The sequence below is a fragment of the Hydra vulgaris genome, chromosome 11 (genome assembly GCF_038396675.1).
Source record: "Hydra vulgaris chromosome 11, alternate assembly HydraT2T_AEP".
Classification (NCBI taxonomy): Eukaryota; Metazoa; Cnidaria; class Hydrozoa; order Anthoathecata; family Hydridae; genus Hydra; species Hydra vulgaris.
The window spans coordinates 31,467,501-31,481,028 of record NC_088930.1 but is presented as its reverse complement, the minus strand read 5'-3'; the positions used below and the strand labels follow the sequence as shown (position 1 = coordinate 31,481,028).

General features: G+C 27.7%; 1 protein-coding gene across 2 annotated transcripts in view; it reads left to right on the top strand.

Moving 5' to 3' along the window:
* Nucleotides 1-10,433: 10,433 nt before the first annotated feature.
* LOC100204551 (phosphatidylinositol 5-phosphate 4-kinase type-2 alpha) overlaps nucleotides 10,434-13,528 on the top strand; it is a 24,056-nt gene continuing 20,961 nt past the window's right edge. Inside the window, exons 1-3 of one of the 2 annotated variants that reach the window (XM_065810766.1) lie at nucleotides 10,438-10,547; nucleotides 10,617-10,766; nucleotides 11,524-11,621. In XM_065810766.1, the coding sequence (XP_065666838.1) occupies nucleotides 10,632-10,766; nucleotides 11,524-11,621 (233 nt within the window). In that variant the 5' untranslated portion in view covers nucleotides 10,438-10,547; nucleotides 10,617-10,631. Of the gene's footprint in view, nucleotides 10,767-11,523; nucleotides 11,635-13,528 lie in introns of both variants that reach the window. The other variant, XM_065810767.1, reaches the window with a different exon arrangement.

The window sequence follows — 13,528 nt, the reverse complement described above, 5'->3', positions numbered from 1 at the left end:
TGAAGATGTGGTCAAAATCTTTGTATTTTACCATGCTAAACAGTAGTGATTTTTTTTCCAGCAAAGCATAATCAATAAGAAATTAGGTAAATTTACAGAAGGCTATTGAATGTGTTTGGTGTAAGCGTAAATCTATCAGGAATAAAAGGGTAGTTTTCAAACCTTGTTATATAATTATAACATCTTATTATAAAGACAAGAGTATACCAGAACTTGTTGAAATTAATGCTATTACCGCATAAAGATAAATTGTATTTTAGTCCGAGCAATTTAAAATAAAAATAAATGAAGGCAATTAAGTAAGATTTTGATAAAACAAAGTCAATAATTATTTGTTAACAACAGAGCTTTGTGTATTTTGCTATCTTCAGTACACTTTTACTGGTCAAATAAAGAATTTCAACTACACAAAATTTGACATTTAGCCACACACACAAAAAAAAATCTTCAAAAATATTCTAAAAAATAACAAGATTAGCACAAAAAAGACACATTATCTCTAATTGTAGACACAATCAATATATAAAAAAAAATTACTTCAATTTTGTTAACATTATTTTGACAAGGAGATATTTTACAAAACTTTTTTATGAGAACTAGCATAAAATATCATAAGTAACTTTAACTCATATACCAAAATATCCTTAAACCAAGCCTTTAAGGTCTTTCAAAAAAAAGTTTTAAAATAAAAAACAAAGTTTAATTGAAAAAAAAGAAAATATTTGAAGCTTTATAAAAGAATTGATAAATGTCTAAATCTTTAAAAAAATCATTTCAAAGGCAAAATTAAATACCAAATCATGTTTTTAACAATATGTGGCTATGTAAATAAACGTTTTTTATAAGCCGAAATACATTGCAAAATAATCGTGTAGACAGAAGAACCCTATTAAACACAATTTTATTTCAAGCAACTATTGCATATCCAGGAACCAACTGGAACTTGTGTAATTTTCACACAAGAATAATGAAACCACTCAACTTTACAACCTGGTTTATCACATGTTATCATTGGTTCAAAACAGGGTTTTTTGTAAATACAGTAATACTTTTGTTTATTGTCTAAACATACATCATTTTTGTATGTAACAACTTAAGGAGGTAAACACTCAATGAATAATTTCCAGAGCAAAGGCATCATTTCATCAATAAACTCTAAGTCTCTTGTAACTCGAACCAATAAATAATGATTTGAAGCCCAAACAAAAAAATCACAATATTCTTTATTTAGAACATATAGTTAACCCTGCACTTGTGCATAATATTTATGATTTTTCTTCATGTTTTCAAACGAATCAATAGGGAAATTTTTAACAAAATACACAAAGCTCTGTTGTTAACAAATAATTATTGACTTTGTTTTATCAAAATCTTACTTAATTGCCTTCCTTTATTTTTTATTTTAAGCTGCTCGGACTAAAATACAATTTATCTTTATGCGGCAATAACATTAATTTCTTCAAGTTCTGATATACTCTTGTCTTATAATTAGATGTTATAATTATATAACAAGGTTTGAAAACTACCCTTTTATTCCTGATAGATTTATGCTTACACCAAATACATTCAATAGCCTTTGTTTAAATTTGTTTAATTTCTTATTGATTATGTTTTGCTGGGAAAAAAAACAACTACTGTCAGAGGCGTAGAAAGAATTTTTTGGTGTTCGAGATAGGTAACTTCCAGACATGGATCAAACTCCAAACATTTATATGTTTATACTTATGTCAAATAATGAGGGTTTGCAAAAAAATTGCGATGATTGGGAACAAAAAAGCCCCTAGATGGGCTGGGAACAAAAAAGCCCCTAAATTTTTGCTTTCCCCTCCCCCCCCCGCCCCAAACGTGAGAGCAACAAGTTGATTAAGTATTTTTTGTACAATTCTTAACTAGACTTATATTCATCGATAAATTTCAAGTTTCACAGTATTATTTATTAGCGTTTAAAAATTATTACCATATAAAATTTCCAACCCCCTCAAATTGAGGTGGGTTTAAAGTTTATATGGTCATAATTTTTGAACGCTAAAATATTTTAAAATGAAATCTAAAATTTATGGATGAATATAAGTCTAGTTAAGAATAGTACAAAAAATACTTCATTAACTTGTTGCTCTCACGTTTAGGGCAGGGGGTCGAAAATTTTGGGGCTTTTTTGTTCCCAGCGTCCAATCATCGCAGTTTTTTGCAAACCCTCACTAAGTATGAACATATAAATGTTTGGAGTTTGCTCCATGTCTGGAAGTTACCTATCTCGAACACCAAAAAATTCTTTCTACGCCTCTGACTACTGTTTAACATGGTTAAATACAAAGATTTTGACGACATCTTCAGAAGTTTTACGCGAAGTCCAGCAAAAAATTAACCCACGACAATTTGTTTTGACTGCCAAGAATTTGCGCATACATCAACAGACAAACTCAAAACAATTCCAATCCGTCTATAACTTCCAACATAATTTTTTTTTGTTTTCTACTGCTTTCTCTATTTTCTATTTTATTATTTTCTATACCTTATTTTTTAATCTAAAAGAAAATATACATATAGATACAGAGAAATAAAGAATATACTGAAATATACGCAAATTTATGCAAATACACTTACATGTCAACAAATAACAGTCTTATTTTATTTAAAGAAAAGGAACAGGCTATAGAAATTAGAAAAATACAAACAACCAACAACAAACAAACATTTATTTTTAATTTTATAGTAAAATTAAACAATGAACAACATCGATTCCTGTTGAAACTAAAAATTTATCAGCTCTTATTCGCTTGCAGACCTTGCTTGAAAGATCGCGTGGAGTACTGATCCGCGTGTAGAAAAGCAGTAGAAAACACTACTATTAAATTAGCGTATTAATATTTAGATGCTGCCATTTTTAAAATTTAATAGAAAAATTTTCGGTTTTTTATTTGTATTTTTTTGTATTATTGAAATAAAAAACAGAACCAAATCGGCTGAACGTCGGCTGAATGTCTGTTAGCCTATATTGTATTTCATAGTTTAGGGATTGTTTGTTGTAAAGATGTTAAAAAAACTCATAATTTAAAAAGCGTTAAGTTTCAAAGAATCAAATTTAAAAAATAGTGCTAAGAGTACAATTAAGGAAACTAGATCCTTAATCGTACCATTGTAATCCAATATTGTACGACTTTCTTAATTTCAAATACTTTACAACTTCACAAATATTTTATGATTTTAGATTTAAGGGATTCAAAGAACTGATTAAAACGAATGGCTTTTGTAAAATCGGCAATTGGAAATGTTCTGATATAACATAACATAACACATAGCTGCCCATAATCTAATGAAATACAGTCTTTTATTTAATAAACTCTAAGCAATTTGAATTTTTTTTTCTTCTGGAAAATGCCAACAACAGGTATCACCAAATATGGTACAATTTTTATTTAAATCTTATGCTTACCAATGGGCTAGCTAGGATTAGAATAGAGGAGGAAGACAGATATTAAAAATAGCTATACTAAATAATGTAAAACAGTATGTACTATATCTGTTTTAAAAACAGTTATACTAAATAATGTAAAATAAAGTACATAAAAACTTTATTTTTGACAAAAGTTGCAGATATATTGTTTCTGTTTTTGATTAACACAGTCAACATGACACCAACCTTGACAAGCAAGATATTTTATCATATTCTTTTCTATATTTTCTTCACAAAGGTAACAAAACCAGCTTTCACTATGAGAAGATGTATTTGCATGCTTGAACCTTTTAACACCACTCCTGCCCTGTTTTATCTTTTTAGTTGATATTGATAAAACTGAGCTAGAGAGTGCATGTTTATAAGGACTACTTGTCAATACAAGAGTAGTACTGGAATTTTTCTTTTTTTGTTTAAGTGGTGAAGTTCGTATTAAAAGAATGGATATTTCTTTAATTGGAATCTCAAAATTAAAAAAATATGTTAACATAAAAAAATGGTAAAATTTGTTAAATTTGAATAACCAACAACAACTGGATAATTTTAATTAAAACAATTTGTATATAAAGCTAGAAAATAACTACTTACTGTTTGGAAAGTTTTTGATTGTAATCTGAGTAATTTGGAAGGTGTAAAGTCTTCTTCCTGAAACACTGAGTTGTCTACTAGATATATCCAAGAGTCTCTAAATGCATTAATAGCTGTTTACATACCAACAATCTTTGCATAAGCCTCTCCAAAAAGTTGAGACACTTGAAATTGAGTAATACATCTGCCTGGATGGCTTCGCATCCATTTATCATAGGCTATGTTATATTTAGAATTCAATGCTTTGAAAAACAATCTATCCAAAGGTTGTAACCTATAAGTAGTATGTGATGGCAAAGATAGCATTACTATTCCATGATCTTGAGCTAAAACTAAAGCTTCTAGATTTTTTGTATGTGTTGAATGACCATCGAGGATAAGAAGTACTCTCTTTGTTCTGTTTAAAAGTTTAAGACAAAGATAGTTTATAAAATGCCTAATCCACAAAATAAACAAATCTGTGGTTATCTAACCACTATCAGAATATCCAAAAATGGTGGTGCTCCATCTTTGAGCTTCTTTTTAAATCTCTTGCGATTATAAATTAGCATAGGAGGTACAAAAGATCCAACAGCATTCGTGCAACATACTTCAGTGGTATTTTTCATTGGTTTCTGAACTGTACTTATTCCAGTTTCATTTCAGTGCCATAGATGTTGGTTAAGGTAACCTCAAACTCAGGCAGGGGTGACGTTTCATAAATTGGTAATACCACTTCTTTCCAGCCATGCCAAAATCTTTGTTAAACTGATGAGTTATTTTATTCTTCTCAGCTATTTCAAACATACACGATTCGAGTTTTAATATTCAACTAACTCTTTCTCAATTTTAGGAGATAAATTACTACACCTACCAAAATGCTTAGTTGAGTCATTTGCATATACGTTTTTATGTTCCACATACCTTATAAAGGTTGGTTTAGGAATTTTAAACAAACGTATTTTAAACAAACGGCATTTAATCCGATATCGCTATTACGATAAGCAAAAATATCTCTGTTTTGACATTTCAAATTTTTTTTTTTTAATTTTACACGCGTTTTTTAGCGGTCAAAATAGTAGCGTCGGTACAATTTAGGATCTGCCTTGAGGTACAATTTACGCAACTAATCTGACATTCGGTTAATTAAAAAATTTGACAACTAATAATAACGTATTTTAAATTCCAGGTAGTTATTTCGAATTTAGATAAATTATGCTTAAACATAAATACACTGAACAAATCATATTTTCTACTTTCTTTAATGAATTACGCTTAGCCATAAATCCCTAAAATAAGAAATCTCCAATAACAAACCAACAAGAGCTTACTCTGGCCTTAATGCAGTTGAATGACAAAGAAAAACAGTTGATTCCTTAATTTCATTCAGCAAAGATAAAAAATGAATTGAAAAATTCTAGTGGGTTGTAAAAATAACGAATTATGTTAAAAGTACAATGTAGGCATCGGTACAATATCAGCAATCTTACACTTATAGGCGCCGGCAGGCTAGGGCAAGGAAGGGGAGGGGAGGGGTTGGGCAGTTGTCCTCCTCTCTCCCTGGAAAAGCAAAATAACAAATTTTAATATTCACAAAATTTCTTTAAACTGTTTAAAGATTTTATTTCGGTATCTCATCCATTTAACTCATTTATAATTTACTCACCGCAATGTAAATGACTACGGTAATATTACTATCAAATGCAATGACTTCCACGATGGCGCAAGCTTTTTTATAAAGGCATATTTAAAAAAAAAGATGTTTGAATAAAAATTTAAAAAAAATACGATAGAAATAGATCATAGAAAAATAAAAAAGGAATAAATAGAAAAAAACAATAGATAAAGGAGAAGTATAGAAACCAAAAAGAAGAGAGGAAAAAAAAATGAAATAATAATAATAAAAAAAAAAGGAAATCGAATTACAATAACAAAGTTCTTACGCAAATAAATAAACTTCGAACTAACGAAGAAAGAATTGGATTCAGTGATCAAATTTTTTAAATTATTTTTAATGTGTCAGTTTCATTTACTTTTTAATGCTGTTGTTTTTTTGTTTGATGGCAGAATGTTTCTTGTTTGTATTTTATTATTATTTTTTTTCCAATTTATTGTGTTATAGAGTTAAAAGCGAGTCAAACCGATCATACTATTTTTTCGATCACTGATCAAAAAATTTAAATAAAACCGGAACTAATAGGAATATTTAAAAAATAAAAGCACCAGAAGAAAGAGAATCATCTCCTCTATTCAAATGTGTCAAAATAAAATCCAAGTAATTTTTCAGTCATTTTATATTTATAAAAGTTTAAAAGAGAGTTGTAAAAAAGAAAAAGAAGTAACTTAAAATATAGAACCGATTACAACACCTTCAGCCAAAAAAAGAAAAGTTATCAAATGCAGAAAGTGTAAAAAAGAATTACATTCGGACATGATGTCATGCGAGAATCCAAATTGCAATACTTGGCTCTGCAACAAAACATGTTTGCCAAAAAATTTTGTAATGGGTTCAGATTGTTTTGTTGTAAAAAATGCAAACCTTAAATCTTTTATTATTTCTGTATGCTATATAAAAAATATATAGCATATTTCTGTACGCCATATAAAAAATATATAAAAATATATACATTTACATATATAAAATGTTAAATTTATTTAATGTATTTTATATTGATCGGTTTTAACAGACTTTCTGCCAAAAGCGATCATTTTTTTTTCTAGTTTTCATATTTTCAAATACAATTAAAAAAAAAATATTAATTAATAATGTGCTTGTTGGTATTTTTTATCTTATTTAAAAAAAATAGTTTAAAAATTTAAAAAAATAATAAAGTTACTTGATTTTTATTGTTCGGTGATCGGTTTGATTCGCTTTTGCTCTAACTTTTACAATTTAAAAGTTTATAAATAAAAACACTGGTGGGGCAAGTAGAAGACATTATTTTGTCTTATAAATAACAATTAGTTTAAGAAATATTTCAAGAACAATATTCATGTTAAGAGTACAAATCAAGTAAACAAGAAAAAAAAGTTGATAAATTCTGAGACATTTTATATAATTGAACTTTAGAAGCATTTAAAATCGGATATGTTAAAATCCATAAGTAATAACACCAGTTTCAAGTCATTTTCAAACTGTTGTATACTAACTTTTTTCGTATTTGCAATATTAAGAAACTTTTTCCACAAATAAGGTCCTCGATATTGAATTGAATATGCAAATAATTAGCTTATCATACGATTTATATGCAAATTTTCCCAGCTGCTTTTCAGTTTTCATCTCTCAAGTCTTTTCTTATCTCGTTAGTTTCATAGTAAAAATCTTCATTAATGAAAATAGTTTCACCCTTTTATAAAAGAATTTTTTAAAACTTCTACTCTTTCTTTGTAATCTAAAGGTTTTATCATTATTGTACGTGGCTTTTTTGCATCTTTGCGTCCTCAGCGATGGGCTCGTTCAATTTTAACTTTTTTTTACCCCTAAAGTCTGTTCAAACAGTTTGATCACATTTGTTTCACTTTCCGCCCATAATTCATTTTCGCTTTCTTTCAGTCCACCGATCCTGAGATTATTTCTTCGTGACCGTTCTTCAATTTCTCTTAGTTTTTTTTTAAGGTCGGTAAACTCAATATTTTTATGTGCTACATATTTAGAAACTCTTTCTCGATAGATTCAATACTATTTTAAATCTTTTTTTCGATGAGTTCTTCGTGAAAATTTAAGCTTTCTTTTATATCAACTTATGTACATCCTTTTATACATCCTTTTCGAGTCTTTTAATTTTTTCCATACTGTCGATAATATTTAATTCTGCTTTTTGTTGTCTGTCACTCGTTATCTTTGCATTTGCATTAATGAGTTTAGAAACGTTTTCTTCTTGTTGTTTTATTAGTAACTCTATGTCTTTCTTGTACTTAGCGAACATTTCCCTAAACATATTTCTTATTTCGCTATTGGTAACTGTCATATTTAACAACTAAATTAATAACAAATGTTAACTTATAAAATTTGTTTTAAAATTTGTAAAAAAAAAAAAATTCTTTGCAAAAAATACGTATGTTCTTTAAAAGTTCGTTAAAAGTTAAATTATCTTAATGATATTTTAACTTTTAACGAACTTTTAACCTTCTTCTTTCGTAATGGAGTGTTTTTGTGTTTAAAAAGGAGCCTACTCAGGATAAAAGATTTTGATAATAAATAATAAATTTTATAGATATCTAACTTCTCTTTACTTGTAAAACTAGAAACTGCAACGAGGTAGCAATCATTTTAAAACGTAGATTCAACACTAACACATTAGTAAGAACAACAAAACTAATTTACCAACATTTTATAATTAAAAATATTGGAAATTTTATTGGAACACTATACTAACTTGTTTCCTTATTTTACAGATATACTGAGTATGACTGCAGCCAGAGGCGATTTTATGTGAGGGAGGAGGAGGGGGAGGGTTCCACCAATCCTTCCAATATAAATGATAAAAATATAATCCAATAAAAAAATAATTCCAATAAAAAATATAAATGGTAATTAAGAAATCGTAACATGTAAATGAAAAGTCATAATTTGAATTGCGAATTCATAATGTAAGCTTTTAGGTCATTATAAAAGGTTTTCTTGAACATGAATTTGAATAAGTTAATAATATCAAATTAAGCACTTTTATGCGCCAGCGATAATAATTTAAAAGATCGTTGTGTTATTTATCAATGCATTATGACCAAAAAGTCTGCATTTAAATTGAATCCGCGACAGCATTTATTTTACCAAATTAGCTTACATCCGCTTCCGGAACAACCAGAACCCACTTGTCCAATTTGTCGGCATGAAATACATACAACCGAACAAATGGTTATCAGATAGTTTGGTTGGATGAAACAAATTTTAATGTTTTTTGTCGAAAAATGCAAGGACGTGCCAAACAAACGTGCAAATATACATTTGATTGCAGCTATACCAACAACAAATGCTGTCACGATGTAAAGTCGCAGAGAATCATTTAATGCAGAATCTTGTAACAAGTAGGTGTTGGTTATGTTTCACCAGTGGGTTACATCCCAGAATATTTTAAAGGATTTGTTCATCGTAACAGACAATACTCCATGCCACGCTTGTTTGGAAAGGGTGTTTAAAAATTATCTAGCTCAATTGTAACTTTTAGGATTCTACACTCCAATGTTAAACCCGATGGAAACAATCTGGTCTAAAATTGAAAGTAAAGTTAAAATGCAATTCGCATTCCATCTGTATTTGGTGCTGGGATTGTGGAACAACGAATGCAGATTTGGAAAGAATTAGTATTGGGGCAAAAAATTCAGTATTAGGTGGTGATTGCGCAGGTGCTGCTCAACATATTACGAAGTACGAATGCATGAATCATTACGCAACGATTTTAAATATGAAAGATGCCCAAGTTGGTGTTTAACTGAATATTAAAATGATTTTTAATGACATTGTTTAAATTCAGTTTAAACCTTTAATTTTTTTAATATGAATTATTTGTGTTTTATTTATTATTCATCTGATTTCTCAAATTAATTTTTCACAAACAAACAAACAAAAAAAAGTTCCAAAACCCGATAAGATTTTTCCAGTTACAGCAAAAACCGCAAATGTCTTTTTCATCATTTTTTTATTTTATTGATAGTATATTATTATTTATTGAAAACCAACCCTTATGACCACCTTGTCCAAATTAGGAACCAACCTTTAATTACAAGGCAACAAAATTAAAAAAACAAAGAACTTTGTTCTGAGAATCTATATTATTCTCAGAACAAAGTTCTTTGTTTTTTTAATTTTGTTGCCTTGTAATTAAAGGCAAATAAACTTTTCCACGATGCTCTGAGATTAAACCGTAAGGACTTATGGAAGCAATTAAATAACTACAAAAAAAAAAAAAAAAAATGTTTAATTGCCTTAAATTTTATACAACTTACGTACTACTTAATTTTTTTACTTTTGTTTTGTTTTATGTTATAAAGTTTTCAATTCCTTTAAAGTTATTTTTTTAAAACAACGAATTTCAATATAAACCTGATTTTTTAATACAAACTTAATTGTTTTTTGTTTTGTTTTTTTTAAAACACCTCAAAAGCTTTTTGTTTAAAACTATCGCGATTTGAATGTTCATATTTAAAAGAATTATTAACAATAACTTTTCATAATATTTTTCTAAAACCAAGTCTAGAATAAATTTTTTTAAATATATAAATATTTTAATTAAAGCTGTTTTGGCTTGACGTGATACAAACATGACGCCTTCGACGTTAAGGTAAAAATTTGATTTTAAAAAACTACTTAATTTTTTAACTACTTAATTTTTAAAATGAAATTAAACTTTCATCAAAATTTTACTTCCGTATAACAGCTGCAGATTAACCGCTAAATCTACAAATTATAACCTTCACTCTGGATTACGAGTGCGAAAGTTGTTATCGTAGTTAAAGATGATTCCGTAAAATAAAAATAAAAATAAAAACACCCGAGAAGACGAACTTATCAAAAGAAGTATTGAAACAAGTGAGCAAACTTGTTCGTGTTTTTCTACCTATAATTAAGCTATAATTACAAAATATCATTTTTATAAAGTTACTGCTTAAAAAAATGGATAACATAAAGAAATCTGTTACTAAAACGAAATCGAAAAGAAAAAAGATGAAAGCTTTCCATCAAAAAGTAAAAGTCTTCAGAGCTAAAGATCCAAGAATGGCTGTTTTAATGTGGGGTGTCAGTCAATCGGTATTATAGCTTTATAATTTTTCTAAATGAAATTAGAAATGAAATTATTTCGAAAACCAATATCTTTCCAATTTAACGATAAAATTTACTTTTACTTATAATTGATATACCTAATTTTGTATATCAGTTATAAGTTTCTATTGTTTATGTCTAAACTTTTTTTGTTAATAAATTTGATGTTTATCATAATACTATAATATTTCTGAATAATTCTCTGAATACAATAATGCAAGTTTTTTTGAACAAAAACCTATCATGGCAGTATCATCTTATTCAATTAAATAAAAAACTCTTACAAGCTAATAGTATGTTTTTTTTAATACGGTAATATGTTTCCCAACATGCTCTGAAATCAGTTTACTATTCTCCTTTTATCTAACCTTAATGTTCTCATTATTATTATTATTATTGTTATTATTATTATTGTTATTATTATTATTATTATTTTTGTTATTATTATTATTGTTATTATTGTTATTATTATTATTATTGTTATTGTTAATATTATTATTAATATTATTTTTTTTATTATCACATTATTAATTTTAATTTTGCTATATTTTGTTTAGTTCTTTTATTTAGGTGCCACTCCATTGATTAGTTTTTAAACAAAAGTGTGACACCTAAACTTAATGTTCCATGTTTTTGCATACATAAAAGTATTATATTGTTTAAACAAAAAGAAAGTATAAAAAAGTCTGGTCAAATATGTAACATACAAAATTTATGTCATATTTTAATTCAGAATTTATTTTAGATATCCCAGTTATCTCATGTTGCACATCCTGTAATGCTTTTAAAAGATGATTTCAAAGCTTATAGCAAAATCAAAATTGATAATCACTTATACAACAAGTGAGTATGCAGGGTATGTATAGTATATGTACCAGAGAATTTGTCAAATAACATCAATAATTTTATCATTCTTATATCAGTTTGGTTATTAGTTTAGTTACTGAAATATATATATATATATATATATATATATATATATATATATATATATATATATATATATATATATATATATATATATATATATGTATATATATATGTATATATATATATATATATATATATGTATATATATATGTATATATATATATATATATATATATATATATATATATATATATATATATATATATATATATGCAACCCTCGGAATCAGGGTTGGCATTTGGCAATGCCCACCTAACTGTTGACCTGAAAGTGTTTAAGGTTGGCGAAATATTTCCGACCTCGTTTCTTTGTTTTATGGTAAGACCTTTGTATCAAATAATTTTTGCCGACCTGATGCCAATCTCTAAAAGATTGAGGTTGGCAAATATATATATATATATATATATATATATATATATATATATATATATATATATATATATATATATATATATATATATATATATATATATATATATATATATATATATATATATATATATATATATATATATATATATATATATATAGAACTCTTATATGTTGTCTGAAAGTTTTTTCCATATTTTGTTGACAAAAAGTAAAAATTAAAATGCAAGACAAGAATTTTTTTTTTTTATCAATTGATAGACTGCCTGCTCCAACCAAACCCTCAGTCGATGTAGCAGCACTCCCTTTCGGGTCAAGCTAAAAGATAGTAGATGTAGCAGCACTCCGTTGTGAGTCAGTTTTTAAAAACATTCTGAATGTTTTTAAAAACATTTTGGTCAATTAAATTTGCGTTTTTGTGGTTTTTTTAAAAAACGATTAATTTGTAATTAAATTAATGGTTTTGACTTTCGTCTAACACGCAAATGTTGGACGAAAGTCAAAAGTAATTAAAAGTGACATATGGGTTGGCGTAAGAATCATTTTTTTCTTTCCGTGCTTCCCAAATGCAACAAACTATATATATATATATTTTTTTTTTCTTTTAAACATCTTCACTTCCAACAAGGCTGCAAGCAACCACTAATTAGAGTTGGAAGTTACTGAAAGAGAAAAGATGAAGATTGTAGAGCAAGATAATGATTGACAGATGACTTAAAAGATTGCAAATTATATGAATCAGGAAAGCAAGATGAAGGAAGCGAATTCCAAAGAACTGATGTTCAAGGAAAAAACTAGACAAATAAGAGTTTTTGGAGCACTTAGAAACAGTCACAGAAAAAAAGGATGAGACTTAATTGAATGATGAGTAACACAAGAATGAATTTTAGTTAATGGCACAAGAGATGCTAGCTCTTTAGAGCAGTGCTCATTATAGTATTTGTAGAATACTATAATGAAGAGAAAGAGAAGCAACATTACGATGATGTGATAATGGTTGAAGGTTGGCTGCAAGAGCAGGTCCAACTATTTTTACAATGCGTTTTTGCACCTTTGATTTATGGATTTGAAAAAGGATTTGATATATGGTTTCCAAGAAAGATCGGAAGTAAGAGTTAATCCTAGAAGATGAAGAGTTGATGACTCATCAAGTATATTATCGTCCATAAATATAGGAAGATCTAAATTATTGCGATAGCGATTGGCTGAAAAAAATTGAGTTTCATCTGAATCACCAAGCCATTGTGAGCCCATGCTGTAGCAGAAGTGAGATCCTTTTCAAGCTCAAATGCCCCTCCAAGAAATCAGAGAGTGTTGGCTTCTTATCAAGACAAGAATAAATGGTAGTATCATCAGCGAACAATGCCACCTTAGATGTGACCTAGGAAGATCGTTAATGTAAATTAAAAAGAGTATAGGGCCGAGAATTAAAATTTCAGGAATCTCTGAAG